We start from the raw sequence: 24,730 nt of genomic DNA, 5'->3' as shown, positions 1-24,730 counted from the left end.
AAAAAATATGCAAGAAAATTTTAGCATATATTTTGAAAAGAGGGGAGGAGTGGGGGAAGGAGGGAAGGGCCCCTAAAATGGCTATGCCTAGGGCCTACGAAAGGTATAATCCGGCTCTGCTTGTTGGCATTATGTTATGGCACAGCTAGAATCGAGGAAAGTTTTTTTGAAAATTTTATTTAATAATTAACATTTGCATATTTTTCATACCATCTTGAAAGACGACGTGTATTTTATTGATATGCTATTGCAAAAGATAAATGTTGGGGATATTTTCGTATCGTGATCTGTCTCGCCAAGTACAGTCGCCAAGGTGCCAAATAGATTTTAAACAAGCGAATTTTTTTAAAAAAAGAAATAATAACATTTAGATATTTTCCCTGGGGTGGTTACGAGTTGGTCCCTCTCTGTGGTGTGTTTCTTTAGTTTCTCATTATCCGCTACAGCAGGATTTAATACTCAAAGAATTACTTAAAATAATAAATATTTTAGGCTGAATTATGTATGTTTTTTAATTAGAGTGCAAATAATAGATACATTAGAAGTACTCATAAATATAATTGGCATGTAAATATGGAACAGAAGAAATAAGTTTTATTGCAGTGTAGCAATTTAGAGGATATGTGTTTAAAAATCTTCGAACCCACTATCAAGGTGAAAGAAGCGCTTCTCAAGTTTATGCGTTATAAAGAGTACGCGTATATACTAATGAGATGTAATACGAGAATTTTGATCATAACCGTGAGCTGCTAGAGTCGGAAAGGCTCGTATCATATATAATAGACTCCATGAAGGGAGAATTGCGTATCACGACGCTTCTAAATAAAATATAAGTAAGTTGAAAACAGGGCATATTCTGCGGTGTTCAAATTAAACAGAAATCGTCTCTAATGTGCTCTAAGGTTGATAACTTCATTGAAGTTTTAAATAAGCTAATAATTCTCTACTAACAGCGTCAGTTAAGTATGAAAAATTTATTTTACTTTTTTACGATGCCTACGTTTATAATAAAAAATTTAATTTTCACATAAAAAAGCAGCGTGAGAATTAATGATATATGAGAAACGAATCATTAATTAAATTTCTAAAACAGCATTTTTTTTCTGCGATCTTTGTTTATTTGAGTTTTTAACTAGAAGTCAATGTTTAATGTATAACAGAAATTTTTCATTGTCTTTGTGTTCGTTCAAGCTTACTTATAGCAAATGTTTCTCGAAATTCTCTTACTTAAAATAACACATAATCAAAGTAATGTTTCTTCAGACATTTGCTAATATACTCTAATTAGATTAGATGTTTTGTATAGTTAACATGATTAGAAAATCCATTTTTTCGACATTTTTTTATTTTTCCAAGACACTTGTTCCAACTCCTCATTTATTAACAAAGTTCCTAAAATTTTACAAAAATTAATTAAAACTGCGTTTTTTTTTGAGACCATAGTATGATTGCATGCATTCTAATTTTTGAAACATTTTCTAATTACGAATTTTTTCAAATACCGTTATTAAACTATATCTAATTCATATTTTAGCATTAAAACTTTTTGGTTGCGTTTTAAAATTTAAGCCTTTTAAAAAAATAATAATTAGTAATAAGATTTTTAAACTTTCTATTTAGTTCATAGCATCAAAAATAAATTATTGTTGGAGTATAATTATTAGCCAAATTCTTTTGGAACATTTTTTAACGACCTCTTAAAATAATTCTGGAAATTTTTAATGATCCTTTCTAGATACAATACAAAGTATTACATTTACGAATAAATCCAAAGAATGAAACTAATTTACTAATTCATAAAAAGACAAAATAAATAACATTTAAAAGAATAAATCAAAATAGAAAAGAGCTTAAAGCAGCTAAATCCAAATTTGTTTTATTTTAATTTATAAAAGTCAGAAATACAATTCTAGCATAAAACAAAATTTATAAATTTTTTTTAGATATGTGTGTTAGCAAGAGAGCACCTCATCAGGGGACACATTACCAGCTAACATACAGGAGCCTTTCTGTTGTCAGTGGTGAAACCAAAAACTGACAGTGCCCCTAAAGGAATATCAAATAAGAAAAAGCAATTAGAAAAATTGAAATTTAAATGCAAGGTAAAATAAATGACAAACAAACACAAAGTCTTAATAATGACCTAAAAGTACACAAAATAAGACATAAAAGCTCCCACAAATAAGAAAAATAAATAAAGATAAAGTTACAGTTAGAATAGCCACATCAAAATAGCATATAAATTGCCAAACCATCAAGAAAACTTTAGAAATAAATCAAGTGCTGACCCCTTTTTGTTTTTCTGAATTGTTTTTCCATCTTCATAAATTTTAAGAATAAATTTCACCTTTGGACTTAACATTATTTTCTGTAAACCTTTCAACTACGAACTCATTAATAATTTTTTTTCTCTTCCCTTGTGGGTAAAATTAAAATGTGAATAAAAAACATTCCGTTCATTACAAACGTTTTTATAAAAAAGATTTATCAGCAATAAATTTGAATTAATGAATAATTAAATTTTTATAAGAATTATATTTTTTATATAAGAGAATGTTACGTTTAACCCCAGTGATCATATAAATAAATCAATCTACCAATATCTTGCTGACTTCATTTTTTTCCTTGTATTTATGCATTTTTTATATAAATAATTACGGATCTCATATTAAAAATACTAATATATTTATTTAAAGTTCATACGAATGCAAAATCGTTACAAAGATGAGGTCTATAGTAATATTCAAATGAAAGAAATATATTAACAATGAAAACATATATTTTATTTTGAAATACTCGTATGTTATGTTTAAAAATAAATTATATTTTCCTTAAGGGCTTAACTTTTGACTTGCCAGAATTAGAGGAGGCCAACAACGGTTTTAAAGCTCTAGTTACGATAACGAACAACTTTCCAAATGTAGCTAGAACACAAACTTTTTGTTTAAAAAAAATTATGGACTGTTAGAAACTGCTAAAAAAATTCTAAGTTCGGCCACTTTAACTTTTTTTTCCGATTGTTAAAGCTTTGTACACATCATTTGAAGGCATTAAGACATTTTTTAAACAATGAAATAAAATTATTTTACCAAAATCTAAAAGACGTTTAACCATTTAAAGTTTTTAACTCAAAATTTGTTAAAAAAAATAATGAAAGTTTGTAATAGGTATTTTATTTACGTCGCACTAGAGCTGCATAATGGGTTATTGGCGACGGTCTGGTAAACATCCATGAGGATGATCCGAAGATATGCCATCTCAATTTTGATCCTCTGCAGAGAGGATGGCTCCCCAGATTTTGTAGCCCGGTGACCTGCGCGCGAAGTCGAGCACTTTACGTTAGAACAGTTTAACGAGGACCGATACCGCGCACCTTCAGCCCCTAAACAAGTGATCAAAGTGATCACCCGCCCGCTTAATGACCAGTGATGCTTGATTTCGGCGTTCGACTGCAAACTGTGTCTTTATGATCAGTTCAATGTGGAACCTTCCATTTTAAGATGTTGGAGCAGGCCTGATGCTTTGCAGTTATTTTACTGATCTAGTTAAGCGTTGTTCAGGCATTTGTAAATTTACAATTGCACATTTTTTGATTTTCAAAGTTGTAATTTAAAGGTCGGCTGGACCAATTGTAATAGAAAACGAAAATAAATATAACACAGACATTTTTTTCAAAGTCACATTTTTTTATTTAATTTCTCCTTTAAACAATTTTTAAAGATAGAAATGTATATGTATAATATCCCTGTTATTCATTGCTCCAAAAATAAAGTTACAAATATGACTAGCAATGTTCCACCACTATTATGGAGTTCATTAATATATATCACACAATTTCATTCTTTTTCTCAGAATGATTATTACAGTATCGTAAATGAGGCAGGAAAGGCTCGCTTTCAGAGTGACCTATGACAGACAAATGTTTACTGTCCAGTCTTAGGAACCCCAGTTCGTCGAAATCTGAGGTATCGTTCACTTCACCAGACCCCAGGCAGGACACAAAAGACGAGAACCTCGACATCTTCCTCCAACCCGGAAGACTCCGCTTGGAGGTGTTTTTCACTTCCGATACTTTCTCAGTTGAAGAATTTTCCAAAATAACCTTCGGTGTCAGTGATTTCAGACACCTTTCGCACGTGTCACCTAAGCATGGGCAGGAATTTCGCTTGGGAAGGGTGCTGTTCGATATGAGGGGTTGGACGCTGTTCGAGAGATCGATTTCCAAACCAGATTCGGATCTTTCTCGAACGAGCGAAAAGTTTTCTTGCGATGCTTTCGGATTGACTGCAGCGAATCTCAGCCTCTTTTGCGATTCGAGAGACAACCTTCGGTTCAATTTCGAATGCCGCAAAGAGGATCTCGTGGCGTTTTTCTTTAATTTTCTGATTCTGTGTTCTTCTTGACCGGTAAGCCAGAAAGTCGACATGTCGCCTTTACCCTGGAATGAAAATGAAAAACAATAATTTACGAAGGATAGTTTATGAGAACTTTTTTTTCTAGGATTCTACAAAAGTGAATTGAAAATTGTTGTTGAAAGATACAGCTGTCCACCGGAGTCAAGCTGACTGATTTCTAAGCTAAAAATCTCAGAAATAAAGGATGAATGCAACAAGTGGTATTTTTATTCTGAAAGATGTAAAAGTTTTATATAGAAATTTTGGAATCTAGTCATGGCAATTGTTGGCGGTAGGGAAAAAACACTATTATCTCTATGGGGGAAAGGCTGGGATAGTCTGGTTGGTAGGGCACTGGGCCCATATCCAAGAGGTCGTGGGTTCGATCCCCTACTGCCGAAGACTCCCCGTGTAGTAAATGGTGACTGATGCACGTTAAATCTGTCAAGTCGCAAAGTCCTCTATGTTCCCATAACAAATCATACCTCTGGGGGAACATGATCTAGGAGTTTTCTTGTCTTCTGGATTGGTTCAAAATGACAAGGCTGCGGAATTGGACATTAGTAGTCATAAACCCAAAATTGGGTCGGCTGTTCAACGACGGATATTAAAATATCTCTACGGGGGAGGCGTGGTGTCTCAGGAGATAGAGCGTTCGCCTACCAATGAGGTGAACCGGGTTCGAATCCCATGCGATGGCTGGTCGATACGAAATCGCATCCGGTTTGCACCGACCGCAGTGCTGACGTTAAATATCCTCAGTGGTAGACGGATCATGGGTTAGAGTCTCCTTGCAATCAGGCTAACTATGGGAGGTTTTTCTCTCCATGTAACGTGAATGCGGGTGCAGTCGCGGATGATTACTACACCATGATGGCCTTTTCTTAACTTGCATCGGTGTTTAAGTGAACTCTTCAATATTTTTGACAAATAGAAAAAAATTTTCGTCAATCGTCACAGATCAAAGGTAAAAACAAGAAAGAGATTTATCTTTTTACAGATGTTGAAGATTTAAGAAATTTATTTCCTTATGACTGTGTATTTTAATTTCGTCCTACTCAATAATTAGACACCTGCGATGCCGTTGAATTTAGTTTTAACAATTGCTAACAGATGGTAGCACCTCTGTTTTGCCCCATTTTGGTGATATATGGCGGTGGTTACCAACTGGCGGCCCGCGGGCCACGTCCGGCCCGCCAAGCCTTTTTTTTTGTGGCTCGCGAACTAAAATATATTAGTTGTCATTTCTTGCGGACAATTTTCGTAAAAAATCTATAAGGGTTTAAAGTACTTTTCTTCGTTAAAACGACCCTAATTTCTTCGTTTCTGTGAAATTTAACATACCAACGGTGCAAAAAATTTATTTCTCAGGTAAAAATCTACTTTTTATTTTAATTTGTAATTCAGTACTTCTGTTTCGTGCAACTTGATAAAAATCTGACAGTAATATTTAATGTTCTTTCAAACATAAAAGAGTCCTATGTAAAATTTTGATAAAGTTGCGGCCCGCCATTTGACTGGTGTTTTTAATTGCGGCCACCGGCCTCATGTAAGTTACTCGTAGAAACACCTGGTATCTGGGATTCGAGGATAACGTTAATTTCATTTACGTTAAATTTCATTTGCATCGAGTTACAGGTGATGCATCTTTTACATTTGATGAATCAAGTACTTTGTCAGTAAAAGTAGTTTTAAATTCGGATCCTCTTACCCTAGTTAGTGATAATGATATAAATAATATAGGTGCATTAACGCCCTCTCATTTCTTATTTGGGGAGATCTCCCCCAGAAAAATAAAATGATTCGGGTAATATAAATTATCACACAACTTCCAGTGCAAAAAGACTTTACGAACGATCTAAGTTAGATTAGTTAATTTTTAGATTATATTTAGTTAGATTAGTTACTTGTGAATCAAGAATGAATTCTTGATTTGGTAGACGAATCTTCAAGGCGACTCATAGGCCAGCCAAAAATCCTGCATTTATAACTTTAGTTCAACTATATTTCGTTTCCTCACTTCGGCTCACACATTAATGTTGTCAATTTTTATTTAACATGTTTTCAACAAAATTATATATGTGAAACAGTTTCTTTAGTGATTTGTGTTAATACCATGCTTCTTGTACACCAACTGTTTGATTCTCCAGAGAAAAAAGCAACCCTATTTAAGCATTTTGTATCTCAGATGTCGCTGTCACAGCGAAATGTTATAAGAGTGTACAGCCTGTTGAAAAATGATGAATCGCGAGACCCATCAGATTAAGAACATAAAAATAGACATGTTTCAAATTTTGTCAAAGATTTTTTATAATTTTTTTTTCCGAATCAACTTACTAAAACATTTATATATTTATTTTTGTTACAATCTGATTAGTTTTGCAATACTACCATTTTATCTTATTATCTAATTACAAAAATGAAATTTTTGTAAAACAATTTCTGACAAATTTTACAACATCTCGGTGAAGCTAAATTCATATAACTTTGCTGCAAAATCTGTGGTGTAATATATATCTGAATATTATGTTGAACAGAATAAAAAATTATGTAAAAGAACACTTTACTCCGTGCCAACACCAAATTGAACGTTCATACACGATTTAAAAGGTATAATTTAAATTTAAACTGTTAAAATGGAATAATCTTACACCAAACCTCACGCTTTCACACCATACGAGAATTATTTTCAATTAGAGTTAAGCATGGTGTTTTATTACACCGATTGAGCGTAAATGAGTTAACACCATTTTAGCGTGGAGATTTGCTATAATTTTTTACAATGTATAAATCGAATCGGGTTACTTTTTCTGGAGATCCCGAATCTACAGTAAAAAAAAGGGGTTCGTAAAGATTTCATTGTTGACCCCCCTCCACCCCTAGAAAGTGGGGTGGAAGATCGAGCTTTGTATCATTGGTGAGCTTATAAAAATATTGACTACATCTATTTTTACATGTATAATATATAATGATTGCATAATACATAATGAATTTGTGCATTTACGAAATCATGTGCACAGTTTTGTTCAATGAATTTAACTTAATTAGAATTAAAATAAAATCTTGCAAAGAAAAACAAAGTAAGTTATTTAAAAAAAAAATCACCTTAACGCTAATCAATTTTTTACAATGTATAAATCGAATCGGGTTACTTTTTCTGGAGATCCCGAATCTACAGTAAAAAAAAAGGGGTTCGTAAAGATTTCATTGTTGACCCCCCTCCACCCCTAGAAAGTGGGGTGGAAGATCGAGCTTTGTATCATTGGTGAGCTTATAAAAATATTGACTACATCTATTTTTACATGTATAATATATAATGATTGCATAATACATAATGAATTTGTGCATTTACGAAATCATGTGCACAGTTTTGTTCAATGAATTTAACTTAATTAGAATTAAAATAAAATCTTGCAAAGAAAAACAAAGTAAGTTATTTTAAAAAAAAATCACCTTAACGCTAATCAATCCTCGATCTTCAAATTTATAGCCTCCTAACCTATCTAACAGTTCCTTGCATGCTTCACTGCAGTGGATTTTAAGAGCTGCAAATAAAATAACATTCCATTAATTAACACTCCTTCACGTAATAAATATCCCCAAAGCTGTACTATTTCTTTCTTTATTACCCATTGCCAAAATGGGTCGTGGTTTGCATTTCATGGCGTCCACACATTTTTCAATTGGGTATACTATAGCCTACGTCACAGATCGTGTTATTCTTACTAAATTTAACTAGTAAACAGCATTTTCTGCGAACCTGATTTCTAGCAACAAGTAAAAGCATCAAACGAAGTGTCTTGTTGTAAGTCGCTACTCGCTAGGTTGGAATTGTATTAGTCTAGTTCCTTTGGAAATAATTTATATTGTTGTTTTACCGAAGTTTATGAATTTAGTAAGCATATTTAAAACTCACTTTATTAATTAAACTAAAAGGTAAATGTTATTCCTAGTAAGTGGAAGTAGTTGTGCTTTTTTCATATTATACCCAATTGGGTATAATATAGCCTACGTCACAGGTTGTGTTGTTCCTACTAAATTTAACCCATGAACGGCATTTTCTGCGAGCCTAACTTCAAGCCACAAATAAACAAACGAAGTGTTCGATCGTTTAAATAGCTGCTCGCCAGATTTTATTGTATTATAAAGAAAAGTAATTGATATTCGATTTTTGATTAATAATTGATTTATGTGGATAGTGGCATTTATGTGGATAGTGGCATAGAATTTAGCATTGCGTCATGGTAAATGTTATGCCTACTAAGTGGAAGTAGTTGTGTTTTTTTTATATTATACCCAATTCTGTTGAAAAGTAATAGTAAACAGTGCGCATGCGTTGCTATGGCAACCGCTGCTGTTTTTATTTTTATTTTCTCTAGCAGGCATTTTCAATGTATTTACATAATAATAATTTAAAGTATTTCTATATTCTTTTTATTATTAACGTATAATTACTGTCTTGACGATGATTTCAATATAAATATAAATGCTGAAGAAGGAGAAGTGTTTTGTGACGTCTTGAAACACGTACATAGGCAGGATTTGAAAACCAATCCGACGACAAACATCAATGGAGACAGTTTTTGCAACCCATGATTTGAAATGTTTAACGGAGTCAATCCAGAAAGAAAAAGCATTTGACCAATGGGTAACCAGTTATCGTAATAAGGCGATCACAACTTTTCTTGAATTTTAAAACATCTAGCATGACTGCAATTGCTTTCATTTTTTGTTATACAGGTTATCGTAAATTTTTAAAATTAAAATAGAAGGCACTGTAAACAGTTTATCGTCTGCAGATTCTAATTGTCCAAAGTTGGAGGCCATTGATGCCAAACTCAATAAACGGTCTCAAGATAACACGAAACTAGACGCAGAGTCCCAACCCAATTTAACCAGTTCTTAGGAACAAAAAATTTTGTTAGTTGAATCTAAGTTAATCGTAACAAAACCCAATTAAAAATTTAAAAACAATTTTGCATTTACCAACACTAGTTTAAAATACTAGTACACTAGTACTCATGGTGGTCCTTTCTTTAAGCGCACTATAAAATAATTTTCCAGCCATAATAATTATTATATTAGTAATTGTAACAATAATCATTATAATTATTACAATAATAATTATAATTATTACAATAATATATATTATACTTATTACAATAATTATTATAATTATTACAATAATAATACAATAATAATTACAATAATAATTACAATAATATTAGTTTACTGAGCTTCGAAAAAGACAACATTTTTACCAAGGAGCTGCAGATTGGTCTATGCTTGATAAAGTTTTAACTGCACCCTTTGAAGTGTGTATGAACACTCGATTCGGTATAAATTTGAAATAAGGCAACACAATTTTTAAGAGTTTTTCAACACCAAATTTGGATAAGTATTACAGTAATTTTGTAATATTGCAGTAATTCACTGCGGTAATTTTTCTTTTCTGAAAGTATATTTTCGAATTTTACTTTTAGTAACCTTGTTCCCCTTGTTCCAAAGTATGACACAAAATTTAAAGCATTCAAAGAACTCTCAGAAGTACCAAATTGGCACTAAAATTCTTCTCTTTCGGAGCGTTCTGTTATTTATTTATACAGAACAAATGATACCGAAGTCTCGTGACTGAATCACACTTCTGAAATTAACGGGAAAAAAATCATAGCTTTGAGATTTTTTTTAAAAAAAGAATAAAATTGAACCTAATACATAAACTTGTCTGAATGCGTCTACTTAGAAATCAAAAATCTACTGAAAAATCGAATTTAAAAAAAGTTTTATATTTAAAATTTGGTGCCTCAGGAACTATTTAACCGGTTTCATTATGAAATTAATTAACATATTTGAGGTTGCCCCCTTGAACTATTAAGAACGTGAAAATCCGATCATTAAATTAAAAGTTATTCAAGGTGGTGCACTGTATATACTCAAGATATTTTTAGGATTCTTTATCAAATACATGACATTTCAAGAAATTGTGTTTACTGCATCCCAACTGATAACATTTACCGGCACCAAGTACTACAACAGAGAAATATGGGCGTTCTCGGAAAAGTCGTATTTGGGTGAACATTTTATCGAAATATAAATGGAATTAAAAGCCAGAACAGTAGTTTAGAAGAACAGTTCATTTTGTCACTTGTGGAAGTATACATACTCTCATGTGAACTTTTCTCCTTTCTAAAGCTTAACAAGAAAAATTGTAAATGAAAAAAAAAAAACTTATTTGCGTCGAAAGTAATTAAGGTGAAAAAGTAGACAAGTTTCGAGTGTTTCAAACAAGACCCAAAAGACATATGAATGATCAAAATAACGAAATTTGAGACAGAAAATCGCCAAGTTCCCCCGATAAAAATGGGAAAGAAAATAAAGCTAAAAAACAAAAGAAGAAGCTCCGAGGTAGCCGAAAGGTGCGACGACGATAGAAAGAGATATATATCAGGGCATAATATATTTTCAAGGTGCACTGATATTATTAACTAGAGAATCAAGTTTTGTTTTCATCATTTATGTTTTGTGAGTTATGAAAATTATCGCGAAGTTCTGGGGACTCAAAACGTGTCGTTTTCTCGCCTTCATATTTAAAAAAAAAAATAAAATTAAAGTTTTTCCATATTCACAAGTAAATCATACCACTTCAGATTCTTGAGATTGTTCTTTTCAAGAACGCTTGTACTTCAAACGTGTTCAGACACTTTGAAAAAGTATTAAGTCAATCATAACGTGCCCTTCGCCATTTCGGCCTGTGAGCCAAATTTAGAAGAATTCCCGCAGGCGTCACTTCAGCTCCAAAGGACCAAGCAACGTCGGCGCAAGACGGCGAGTCCCGCATAACTAGAAGAGCCACAATTGACACTATAGGCAGATGAGACCAAGCTTTGGAAAATCATAACCAAAAGTTTCAGAAATAGTGTTACTTTCCCAAGTCGAAATTCTTGATGGTTCCATCAAAAAAATTTGATGGTTTATGTTTGGTTTCAGTGCCATTCATGAGGGTCTAACATCATTTGATGGTCCAACATTTTCCATGCTGATTTCATGTTGTTTGATATGCCAACAAACTTACATCATTCCACGATGGAAAATGCTACTTTAATAGTATGAAGGTCAAGCATCAACAGAAGTTTGATTCTCATGAACCAACAATCCATGATGGTTCCAACTATGCACCTCCATGATGTTTTAACGGGAATTCTTGTTGGTTCTCAGAAATATACCATCCAAGCAATTTGGCTTTTTATTATGTTGCTCCATCGTAAATAGTCCAAATTTCTACATTGGGATGAAGGTGGTTCATGATCGTGCCAACATTTGATTTCGAAGAAACTATGATGGAAATTTCTGATGGTTCAACTTGAACCAACCATCAAAACAAGTTGCTATTCTTTTGTTGGTTATCAATCAGTCCGAATTCCTACATTGGGGTGATGGTTACTTATGTTGGCCACCATCAAAAAATATAATGGTTAATGATTGAATTATTGATGGTTGCCATGAATATTATGCTGGTCCATCAATGGAAAACCCTCAAAAATTTTGACTTGGGTTTAGGTACAAAAAAAATTATTTATTAAGCTGCACGAGGCATCATTTTAAAATGCGATTTAAAATATTCTGAGAAATGAAGCAGTAATAACTTTTTTGAAATGAAGCAGAATATAATAAATATCTTGAAATAAATGTTAATTTGTTTTTCATAGATGCTCCGTCTGTCTAATTCCACTCCACGCGTAAGGGATTTTATTTTTCTATAATCAGAAGAAAAATAAAAGGAATTAAAATATTAAATTTATTTACCTTTTTTCTCGTCTATTACTATTTTCAGAGAACGGGGTCATTTTCCAGTTTATTAGACATTACTTGATTGAAAAAATAGAGTAGATACATTTTAGAGTTATCAGGAATGCTAATTATTTGGATGTTTTTTTAAGTCTGACAAAAATAAAATTAATTTTACCTATTTAGCCTGCTTAAAAGCAAAATTATTGAAACATATATTTTATTTTATTATTTTATTTTTATTAACGCATAGTAATGAAATTATTCACAAATTTTTGACAAATTAATTACTTTAGGTTTATTAATTAGTACTTGAAGTTTACTTACGAAGTCCACTTGATTCCATTCGAGAAGCAGTATTGACTGTGTCTCCAAACAAGCAATATCGGGGCATTTTCAGTCCCACGACACCAGCACACACGGCACCTGAAAAAATATGTTATTTTACGGTAATTTACAGTTACTTTACAGTATTCTAAATTCAGTAATGGCGTCACCTAAAATGGTATTTCTTTTTCTCTGATTTAGTTTTATGGAGTAAGGACATAAAATAAAAATCACGATTAAGAAACCAACATAATAATTTAATTACAATTTAATTAATTTAAAACAATTTTGAATGCTTTAAAAAATTAGTACATAAAATTCAAATTTTTCTTTAAAAAATTGAGAAAACTTTTAGTTTTAATAAATTTTTGATAACATTTAAATATAATTATAATTTATTTAAACCATATAGTTGAATCCAGTATGGTTCTTTTGATACGGAGTAAGAGCATGAACTTATTTATGACGCACGAACTTATTATGTTGAACTACATCACCTTTCATTATCGAAACTGTCAGAGTTTAATTAAGTTAACTTTATTGTTTCATGTAAAATTTGCTGTTGACAAACAATCTAATCTTGTTGGGAGACTAATTTGATTGGTAATAGTTATATTAAAATGAATACTTATTAATTGCAAATCACTTTTACTTTTAATCGGATATTGGGTTATAAAATTTTAAACAAATAAAATAGTTAAGCAGTTGTGTGTGTAGGCTACCGACAATGTAAACCGTCATCTACCGAAAGCTAACTCCAGATAGAATTACGTTAAAGTATACTAGTGAATGGGAGTTGAATAGTTGTAGTGGTAGCAACGCTACATAACTCCCCAACTAGAATTTTACCTGTGATAGAGATACCACTAGTTAATTTATTGCCGTTTTTTCACGAGAAGCCGGGAGAGCTGTTTTAATATCACCGGAATTTGAGTGCTGGTCATGAGAGCTGTATTGAGATCACTGTTGTGGGCGTAGTCGGTCCTGCATTGGCTATTAGCAGTCGAGTGCGTACATGCCTCCGTTGTGTATGATCGAGACTGAGTAGCAACCATCGCGAGGAGGATAATGTCACAGTCAAAAATAGCAAGTCAACTACTCACCGTGTTCAAATCAAAGTGGGTTCAGATAAGGCAGTCAAATCACGTCGGGTTACTCACCAATTGTGGGTGCAAGCTACCTACAACGGCAACTGTCATCTATCAAAAGACACTTCCAGAAAGAATCGAGTTAACATATACTAGTGAATGGAAATTGAATAATTGTGGAAGTTGCGCTACATTACTCCCCACCCCCAGAATTTTAACTGTGATAAATTCGATGAATGGATACCACTAGTTTATTCATTGCAGTTTTTTGCGAGAGGCCTGGAGAGCTGTTTTAAGATCACTACAACATTAACACTACAGCAGTGATGTTAATACAGATATCTCGTGAGAGCTGTATTAAGTTGTTGTGGGCGTGGTTGCTCCTGTATTGCTATCAGCAGTCGAGTGTGTACAGGCCCTTGTTGTATGTGATCGAGACTGAGTAGAAACCATCACTAGGAGGATAATGTCGTAGTCAAAAATAGCAAGTCAACTGCTCGCCGTTTTCAAATCGAAAGGGTTTTGTTGAAATCACCTCCAGATAGAATCGAGTTAACACAGACTAGTGAATTGAATACTTATGGAATAGTTATGGGAATAGTTATACTACACTACGCAGTAATGCAATTAAATATGTGATAGTTTTGCACGACAAACTATTATTTTCTCACCTGAATGTATACCGATCCGCAGCATCAATGTATCTTCAGGTCTATGTCTGATGATAAACTTTTTGACCGCTTCTAATAGATGTAGAGCCATTGAAGCAATTTCTGCAGCATGGTTATCACCATTTTTTATAGGAAGTCCACTGACTACCATATAAGCATCGCCTATAGTCTCCACTTTATAGACATCGTAATTTTCAATTATGGAATCAAAACAGGTATAGAGATCATTCAAAAAATCAACCACCTGCAAAACAATTTTTTTTTTAAATATTTTGCTTTTAGTGTTAAAAACTAAATAATAAATAAATTATAAAAATTGAAATTAGCATTTTTTCACCCATTAAAGGAATCCGAGTAGTTTCAACAACTTTTTTTTGAAATATTAATATAAAATTTTTAAAAACTAGTTTATTTGTTTTATTATGCGAAAAACTTATAAAACTAGTAAAAAAATTGTTTATATTATTATTTCTTAAATGGCCATTTTTTAGGTAAAAATAAGGCAATTTTTTTGCATATACGTTTAACGCCATAAAAAAATTTCTATTGCCCGAAACAAAAATTCCGTTGAGGATCTTATTTATAAGGCTATCAACTATGTTTTGAACTATTATATCTTAAAGCAAGTGCATACTCTGCTGAGTTATTGATCAATGTAGTTAAAAAAAAATTTTTTTTAAAATGTAACATTTATCTTTGCAAAAAAACTAGCTAAAAAAATCAAATTCTACCTTTTGCTCTTAGTCTGTTCAAAACATGTGTTCTTTGATCATAAGCACTAATGAAAAATTGTCGACAATTATTTTAAATAAAACATGAGAAATCGTGTTTTAGGTCGTGCAAAAACTGAAAAAAAAATCTGATTTTGAGATAAATGCATTTAAAGACTTAAAATCATTAGTTTATCCAATGCTCTCATTTTGCACAGAAACTGCTCTAACTTTGTAAATAATTAGAGCACAAACAAAAGTAAAATATTTTTAGAAAGGTAAAAAGACAAGGATTTCAAATTTGTAATAAACTCAATTTCGAAAATTTTGCCCGAAATCATAATTTTGGATTAGTTAAATACCTTAATAAAACAAAACCCAATTTCTCCCTTTTTTTTACTTTCTAGTTTCTTAAAAGCCTCGAATTGCTAACTGATACTCAGTATTGGCGGAAGACGTTGTCACGATACAGAAAACGGCGTCCTTAATTCATTTTCGGAAAAGGAATCTTTAAAAAAAATTGTTGAATTGTCTTGCTGGTGTAGTCATGGCGATATAGAGAAATGCTTTTTCTTAAATTTTAAGTTACAATAATTCTATCAGAGAATTATAAAATCTATATCAAGCCTTAATGTTGATTTGTTAAACATGTGGACAAGATAAATTACAATTAATGCTCTCAATGCTAAAAAAGAAAACCGTTAGTTAAATTAATGCGAACATCACTTCAGTATTTTGGAATTAATATTTTAGAATGAGGTAATATTTTTAATGAGCATGATCTTTTATGACAATCAAATATAAAAGCATAAATATTAAAATCTATTTTTTTTTTCGTGCTTTAGCAGTTGTAAACAGTTTTATAGACTCTTCAAAACCAGTTTTTTTTTCGATTTCATTTTCGATATACATTATAGTTGTCATGTGCATTCAATATGGCCGTCCTTTTGTTAAAAATTATTTTGAAAATGAAATATTTTTGTCTTCGCCTGCCGTAACCGAGTGTCAAGCGAATGTTTTTTCTTCTGCTATCTCTTCTTTCCGTCTTTGTAAAGTGTAACCATAAAAAAGGTAACATAAGACGTGGTGCGTAGCGTTTTTAAAAAGTGCTTAAGGGTGCTCATTTTCGATTTTCGATTATTAAAAGCCCTTAAAGTTGCATTTTTCATTGGGTGTTTTTAAAAAAGGGCTTAATTTTCCCTTTTCAAAAATCAATTTATTTTCTTTACTATGTCGATTTTCGCCACGCATTATGAGCTGGGTTCAGTGAGATTATTGCAGTCTCATGTACAACTCAGCTGCATTTTGCAAGATATTTTCAATTTCAGGCTTCATTTTCCACCCTCTGATATCGAACAGAAAAATCTCTTGACCATTCTACAATGGCTAATATAATCAAGAAAATATTTCTTTGTCAGAAACTAGTTATTTTATCATGATCATGCAAAGTGTTTGAAAAATATTTTGCATTTTGTTAATAGTGCTTAAAAATATTTTTGAGTGCTTATTTTAAGTACTTAACAGGTGCTTAATTTTTGTGGAGAGATTTGGCTACGCACCCTGAAACGAATCTATAATTTATAAAATATTACCTATAAATATATTTTTAAAGCAAACAATATTTTAAACAAAAGTAGGAATAATTAATTTACAGAGCATTAAATCTGGATCTCACTCAGCTCCCCCCCTTACCTGTCGCTCTGGGCGATTGCCCGCCCTTCTGACACAACCTAATCTAATAACCAGTTCTAATGAAGAAAGAAAAATTAACAGTTTAATTTGCTGAATTTGCGAAGCAGAAGCAAAATTGCGTGTGACGCTTTTATTTTAAGCAGCGCTACCAATGGAAAGTGGATTATGGCCTTTCTTCTACAGGTTTAGAAAAAGCTGAGAATAAAAGTCGGCATTTTCTTGAAACAGAATTTATTTCGATTTTAAAATATCACCTTTCTAACGCATTTAACACATTAATTTCGCACATTAACATTTTAACAGCACATCGACGCTTTAAGTTGGACACATTTTGAATCAGTTTTTATTTTATACTACTGTTATTTATATTTCTTTTAAAAGACGAAACACGCGTTACAGATAGAACCAAAAATACGGAAAAAGTGTTCTAGAAATAGAAAAACAAAGAATTGCAACTACAAAACATCTGAACATATTTTAACAGTAGTAGAGAGGTTAAAATTATCGAGGTCTTTAATGAGCTCGTTAAAAATATGTCGTTGTAAATGTTTTTTTTTCTCACCTAATTCTATTTACAAAATAATGTTATTACAAATAATATTTACAGATTCCTACTTAAAATATGAGAGCAATCAATAATCAAATTATGTTGCTTTATAATAGATGACTCATTTTATTAAAGTAGAAACACCAATTAATATTCCAAAGAAGAACGAAATAAAAAGAATTTTCTAGATTTGTTCATTTTTACAGTTATAAAACCTTTATCGTACGTTATATTCAGTGGTTGGAAACAGCGAAACTTTTAGTCGCTACTTTTTTTTTCCGATGTTTGTAATGCAGTGCGTTACTTTTTTAAAAGAAGTAGTGTAATGAGCAGTGCCATGCAGAAAAGCAGTAGTTTGCAGCGATTCCTAGCAACTATTTTTAACATTAATTAAATAAAGAACCAAAAAAGTCTAATCTGATTGGTGCAAATTCTTCGCGTCACTAGAGAAAATCGGTGGATTGGCGCGGCAAGAGTGACGTCACTAGAGAAAATCGGAGGATTGGCGCGGCAAGAGTTACTTTAAAGGAGTGAACCAGCCCTTCTATTCTCTTTAGCCCTGATGTCTGATGCTCGGAAAAATTGGCCGGATTGTTCCTCAGAAATCGAATTTTAAATATCTGACTTTTTTAAAATTCGATTTCACAGGTAACTGTGAAGTACGTTTTTGTGTCTGATATCGTCGTTAAAATATCGTCTGCATTAATTAACTCGCATAATAACCCACTCAAACCATCAAGATTGAGTTCTAGAACGTGAAGATCCAAGATACGTGAAGAGCATTAGACCAAAAGTTATTCAGGGTGGTTCATTTTTTTGTTTGGCGCACTGTACATTTAATAATCATCTCTATAAGCTCTCTTTCAAATTATTTTCTTCTTTTCAATTGGTAGAGGGAGTTTTTGTTGTTGTTGTTGCTAGAAACAAAGTAAACCTGATTGTAGAAGAGAAACAAAACTATATTCAAAGTTGACATTGAAGTTTCGTCGATGATCAAGCAATATTACACACTACATATTTTAAAATACCCAGGGAAGCAATTTTTTTTCGTTTTCTGCCCCATTAGAATTTTGAACGTATCTCATATATTTTCTCATTGCTGATTTCAAATGTGCAATTGGTTTCTCTTTAAAGCTACAGTTTTTATGCCTAACCGGGAATTTTACTAAGAATACTAATTAATTAAGTGTCCCCACTTCTCCTTTACGAAAGACGTGGTAGGAGGAAAATGATATAAAATTTTAGTTTTTGATGCGAATTGTTATGGTAGCCGCAATCTAAGAAATATGGTCCCAATAGTTTGGTCAGGAGAGCGATCCAAAGTTTTGACCCTCTCACGTTAATATCTCTTTTTGCGTATCTCGAGAACTTTTTAAACGAATTGAAATTTTTTTGCACACAATCATAAAATTTGTTTATCCAAAGATAATTCCATGCAAAAAATAACTTTTAATAAATATTTATTATTTTATATAATAACGGTCGAAAAAAAATTAAAATTGTAAGAAATATAATTTTTTGCATCATTTTAAAGGATATAATTTTACATGGTAAAAAACAAAATTTGAGCAAAATCGGTCGGATAGTTTCTGAGAAATCGAATTTCAAAAATTTTATTTCTCAGGAACGTTTCAACCGTCTGCAATTATTAATTAGTAGATTTGAAGTCACCCCTTCGAACCATTAAGAATGAATCCTAGAACGTGAAGATCCGATCATTAGATCAAAAGTTGTTATTCAAGGTGGTCCGTTTTTTTTTTTTTTTTTTTTTTTTTTTTTTTCCTTTTCTTTTTTTTTTTTTTGTGACATAATTTACGTTATTTATAAGCTTGTATATTCAGACCAAAAATAATCTAAACTAAGAATATAATTCAAATAAAAATATGAAACTTTCAGAACAAAGGTAATTAAAGATTCGAAATAACCATACCCAAATTAGGTGAGCTAATGCACAAACTATCCCTCATATTATTATTTAATTTTAATAGCTTGTTTAGTGACGCTTTGTCACATTATCCTGCGGCAGAACTCAAAATAAAATGGAAATAACGAAGCTAATTTAGCGTATTTGAAAGTTTCGTTAACTTTAGTATAATTTTTAAAGTTGTTATAGGAATAAATATCGAAATGAAATCTTTCAAGTTGGTGTCGTAAATCCTAACATCGAGTTTTCAAATTCTGAGCATCCTTTTTCTTGTTCAGAGAAGAAGTTTAATAAAGAGTGCAGTGATAAGTATGAAGGTAATGATATACCTTTCTAAAATATTTTCTAATGCTTTTCTTAGATAAATCTCGTTATTTTTCGAAAAGTAGTATCCAAATAAATTTAGACATTGATAATAAATTTCTCATAAAAGAGATATATCGTTTTTCTTTTCTTAACGATTAAACTGAGTTCTTAGTTGTTATCGTACGTAGCGCATGACTTATATTTTCATGTTAAGTAAAATTGTAAGTTCAAAATAAGGTATAATTAACAAAATAAAAAATTATTATTTGTGATTTTACCAAATGCTTCTCTTTAGATCGCATTATTATAGTCAGAAATCGTTATCGGAGGAACTATTAGACTTATTATTCCTTTGTTATTATACACTGCTCAGAATCGTATCTTTTAACCGTGATAGCCTGGTTGACAGGGCGTCGGACTCACGTTCATGAGAACGGGAATTCGAATCCTGCCGACCGAAGATTTATTGTGTAGTAATTGGTGACTAGCGCACGCTAAATCTGTCGAGTCACAAATGATCCCATAACAAATTATACCTCTGGGGGTACTGAATTGGAGATTGATCGTTCTCTGGTTCAGGTCAAAATTACGATCTGAGGATAAATGAATGGATCTATGAATGGGTCCGCCGTATAAACGGGTGTGACGTATGGGTGTGTAAGATGTCGAATTCTTGGCCATAGATGGTGCTATTGGAAGACAAGAAAGATCGTAACCTCCCTGCCTTAATAACTGAAGACAACAACAACAATCGTATCTTTATTATGCTACGTATGCGTTTCGTATTATGCTACTTCGGAAATTTTTGATAAATTTCAACTAGAAATTTTATGACAAGTTTTGATAAGATTTTTGGATATTGATTATTGATTTTTTTTGAATTTACAAAATGTCATAAAAATATGTTTGGGATGTATTTGGACGGTGACTCAAAAAAAGTATGGGAATCTATGATTTAATCGATTAATAATATAGAAATTTCCACTATTCTCTCCTTTCATTTAGGCTAATGATCTAATGATAAATAATGCATTTTTTTTTGTAATTAAACATACAAAAAAAACTTTGAATTTTTAATTGAATTGAATATTTAACTAAAGTAATTAATGAGTTGGGGGAAATTTTGAATCTGACTAGTCCAGATTTTGAAAATTTGAGATTAGCTCTGATTAGAAGAGTAGATCTGATTTTGAATCTGATTTAGGGCAAGAATAGTCGAATCAGATGCATTGGGAATCAGATCTATGTTTCTGGAAATGATGAATCAAATGTCGTTTTTGTTATTTTTTTTCATTATGTGAAATATTATTTTATTTTTTCTTGCAAGCTAATTCAAGTAGAAAAAAATATTAGACAATAAATGATGTGCTAGATTGGTGGCTTAGAACACGAATGTTTATAACTTGAGAGTTAAAGCGATTTCGAGTAAGCTACTTTGGACCCTAAAAACGGAACTAAAAACGTGGTGGCTAATGGGATAGAGCGTTCGCCTTCCAATGAGGTGAATAGGGTTCGGATCCCAGAGATGGCTGGTTCATTTGAATTCCGCACCCAGTTCGCACCGAACACAGTGCCAACGTAATATATCCTCTGTTGTAGACGGATCATGGGTTAGAGTCTTCTTGCCGTCAGACTAAACGTGGAAGCTTTTCCTCACCATGTAACGGTAATGCGGGTTAGTTCCACCCAAGAGTCCTCCACGAAGGCAAATTTCTCCCAATACTTGGCCCAGGAGTTCCTTTGTCTTCTGGATCGGGTTCAAAATTACAAGGCTACGGAGTTGAACATTAGTAGTCGAAAAAAATTGAGTCGGCTGTTCAATGACGCTTATAAAATAAAATATTGCAGCATCGAATTATTAATGCAAGACGTGTATGATATTTAAAATAAATTTTAATTATGCGTTTTTATTTTTATAATTAAAATAACAGATTGTTACCTGCAAGGGACTGCTTTGTGCTGACATAGTTGTGAATCCAACGATATCACTGAAATAAATTGTCACAGAATCAAATGACTCCGCTTCCACTTTGTTTCCTCGTTTCAGTTGATCCGCTACGCATCTGAAAAAAAAATTTATACTCATGAATATATGTAAAAACGCTTTAAAAGACCAGATAAAGGAAAATGCTGGAGCTAAACATTGACACATAATAGTTAAAGTAGTTTATAACTAAAAAGGTGATTCAGAACAGCGGTTACAAACTTGGAAGGTGTATAGTTTATCTGTGAAAAGAAATCCCCTCGCCATTCGTCTGAAGCAGTGGTGGTAACTATGGTTACGAGGCTAACTATTTTGTAGAGGGGTGTTGGGTCAATAATTTACAGGTTTTGGTTCTGGTTGGAGTGAGAAAGGGAATCGGGGGAGAAGGAAGTCCTCCTCTTTGAAATACGCTGTTTCTTGTTTCTATAGCAGCAGACGGCCTTACACTTTGTGGCGAAGGGAGTTCTTCTTGTAGACAAGCTATGGGAAAGGTCATAAGAATTGCATAACAACCCATGACCTGAAATGCTATCACACGTTTCTAGGGACACATCTCCATTTTAAATTTACCATTCGTGTGTGTATACTTGTCACCAAATTATTAAATGACAAAAAAAGAACTTTTCCAAAGCCAATTAGAATGCCATTTTTGACTATAATTATTAGAAAAAATAAAATTAGCTTTAAATTAATATAATTTAGGCAAATAAAAGCACCAATTTAAAAGAACACGAACAGGAAGTTCATAATAATTCAAATCGTAATAAAAACATTTACCGCCATGGAAATTGCTCGGCGATTCGCAATCTTTGTCACGCATCCTACCTTCAGTCCAAGTTTGTAACCTCTTCACTAAAACAAAATCAAACTGAATAACTGTATCATGATTTTGTTAAAATCTATTGTAAGGGAATTTAAGTTTTACCTTGATATAAAAAATCAATATTGTTACTTAAAGATTTATTTATAGTTAGCACTTCTATGGCTTATTTTTAAATGAAACTTTTGTGTAATATAATTAATACCCAACATCATTCTCGTGTATTTTCAAAATAGACACTGTGGTTGGTGCAAGCCGGATGCGGAATTCGTTACGACCAGCCATCGCCGGAATCGAACTCATTCACCTCATTGGAAGGCGAACGCTCTAAAAGGATTAATAAGAATTATGAGCCATTGCGGCTCATAATTCTAATGTTCGAGTGTTCAAAATATTTGTTACATAAGATTTTATATTAATTTATTCGTTCATATAATTATATTTATTCGATATTTTAATATCTGCTAAAGACAGATTACGAGAAACATCAGTGTTCGGAGTACTGGTTAAATGCATAATAGACAATGGCATTTGACCTTAAAAAAACATTGATGTAGGACATACACTGCAAATGTATATCGTGCAGCGGCCCTGAACCTTAAAAAACATTGATGTAGGACATACCGTGCAAATGTATCTCGGGCAGCGGCCCTGAACCTTAAAAAAAACATTGATGTAGGACATACCGTGCAAATGTATCTCGGGCAGCGGCCCTGAACCTTAAAAAACATTGATGTAGGACATACCGTGCAAATGTATCTCAGGCAGCGGCCCTGAACCTTAAAAAAAACATTGATGTAGGACATACCGTGCAAATGTATCTCGGGCAGCGGCCCTGAACCTTAAAAAAAATTGATGTAGGACATACCGTGCAAATGTATATCGGGCAGCGGCCCTGAACCTTAAAAAAAACATTGATGTAGGACATACCGTGCAAATGTATCTCGGGCAGCGGCACTGAACCTTAAAAAAACATTGATGCAGGACATACCGGGCAAATGTATACCGGGAAGTGGCACTTAACTAGAGCTAGTATATATTTCGGACATTCACCAAATCCATTATGTGATTGTCAACATTCACCGGTGGAAGTCAAAAACGATCATTCACAGTATTCACAGTACATACATGTATATATTGAATTATTATCCACAGTAACATGCGAATATATTTTTCCAACATTAATCATTTCTTTATTACTGATAGAAACATCTTTTAATTTTAAGGAGTAAACAGCTTTATAATCGTTTAACGCATGTAATTGATAATAACAAAATCTAAATGTTGATCGAGTCTTTCGAAAAAAAAAAATTACATGTACGAATTTTGTGATGCATGCTGCGCATTATGAAAACTTAATTATTATTATTATCCATATACTTGCTTTGGAAGCATTTCATAGAGCAATGCGTCTGTTTTCTTCTTTTCTTCAATAAGTTGATCAGTTCTTTCGTCCACTAATACCTCCAAATTATTGGCATATTTCTCCATCATGGCAAGCATGTTATCAAATATATTAGGTTTCCTGCAAAACATTAATGGGCATGACATTTCAATTCTGAAATGCTGGGTAATCTAAAATGAATATAGCGATTACAAACAGCTATAACTATTTAATGAAATATAATTTATCGATAGATTACCACAGAGTTGAAAGAATTTAAGATTAAGAAGTAGCGAATGTCAGCTCTAAAAGTAGCGGATTCGAACATTTTGTGGGTCCCGCAGTGGACTGATCGTTAAGACACGGTTCCCAGCAGATCGTCGAAATCAAGCATCACTGACTGCCGTCAGTGAGCGAGTGGGTGAGCACTTGGATCAGTCTGCGTAGGAACCGAGGGTGTGCGGTATGGATACTACTTAAACTGTTCTACCTTAAAGTGCTCGACTTCGCGTGCAGGTCGTCAGGCTACCGAATCGGTGGTGCCGTCCCCTCTGCAGAGGATCAAAATTCTGATGGCATGTCTTCGGATTATCCTCAGGGATGTTTCCCAGATCGTCGCCAATAGTGTGACGTAAATGAACTACAACAACAACAAAATTCAAAGTTCCTATTACATTCTGTGTAAATTTTAATCATGAATTATTTTTCATTAAATAGTTATAGCCGTTTGTAACCGCTATATTCATTTTGAATCACCCTCTATTTTTTTAAATACAAAAATGCTCACAAATTAGCATTACGCATGGTCTCAGTATTACGCAATAAAGAAGTACTTAAAAAAAAATTTTTATTTTGACATTTTGAAAACATTTTTTCAGCGTTTGAAACTTCATGGTTTTCTCGAATTCTTTTAGATTTAAATACCGATGCAGGTGAATCAAAATTAACCATGAAAAACGTCTGTCATGCTAACTTTAACTTTACAAATAACTTCTGTCCCGCAGTGGACTGATCGTTAAGACACGGTTCCCAGCAGATCACCGAAGTCAAGCATCACTGGCTGCGGTCAGTGTGCGGGTGGGTGACCCACTTGGATCA

General features: G+C 32.6%; 1 protein-coding gene across 1 annotated transcript in view; it reads right to left on the bottom strand.

Annotated features, from left to right (window-relative positions):
- Window positions 1-3,665: 3,665 nt before the first annotated feature.
- Window positions 3,666-24,730, bottom strand: part of LOC107452371 (guanylate cyclase 32E) — a 193,791-nt gene continuing 172,726 nt past the window's right edge. The window contains exons 16-21 of the mRNA XM_043050036.3: window positions 23,633-23,773; window positions 21,384-21,507; window positions 14,266-14,509; window positions 12,507-12,605; window positions 7,848-7,939; window positions 3,666-4,438 (exon numbers count right to left, since the gene is read on the bottom strand). Of these exons, the coding sequence (XP_042905970.2) occupies window positions 3,827-4,438; window positions 7,848-7,939; window positions 12,507-12,605; window positions 14,266-14,509; window positions 21,384-21,507; window positions 23,633-23,773 (1,312 nt within the window). The 3' untranslated portion in view covers window positions 3,666-3,826. The remainder of the gene's footprint in view (window positions 4,439-7,847; window positions 7,940-12,506; window positions 12,606-14,265; window positions 14,510-21,383; window positions 21,508-23,632; window positions 23,774-24,730) is intronic.

The sequence above is a fragment of the Parasteatoda tepidariorum genome, chromosome 6, assembly GCF_982258835.1.
Source record: "Parasteatoda tepidariorum strain Cologne lab strain chromosome 6, Ptep-v5.0, whole genome shotgun sequence".
NCBI lineage: Eukaryota > Metazoa > Arthropoda > Arachnida > Araneae > Theridiidae > Parasteatoda > Parasteatoda tepidariorum.
The sequence above is the reverse complement of the archived record's forward strand: the minus strand, read 5'-3'. Positions and strand labels throughout refer to the sequence as shown.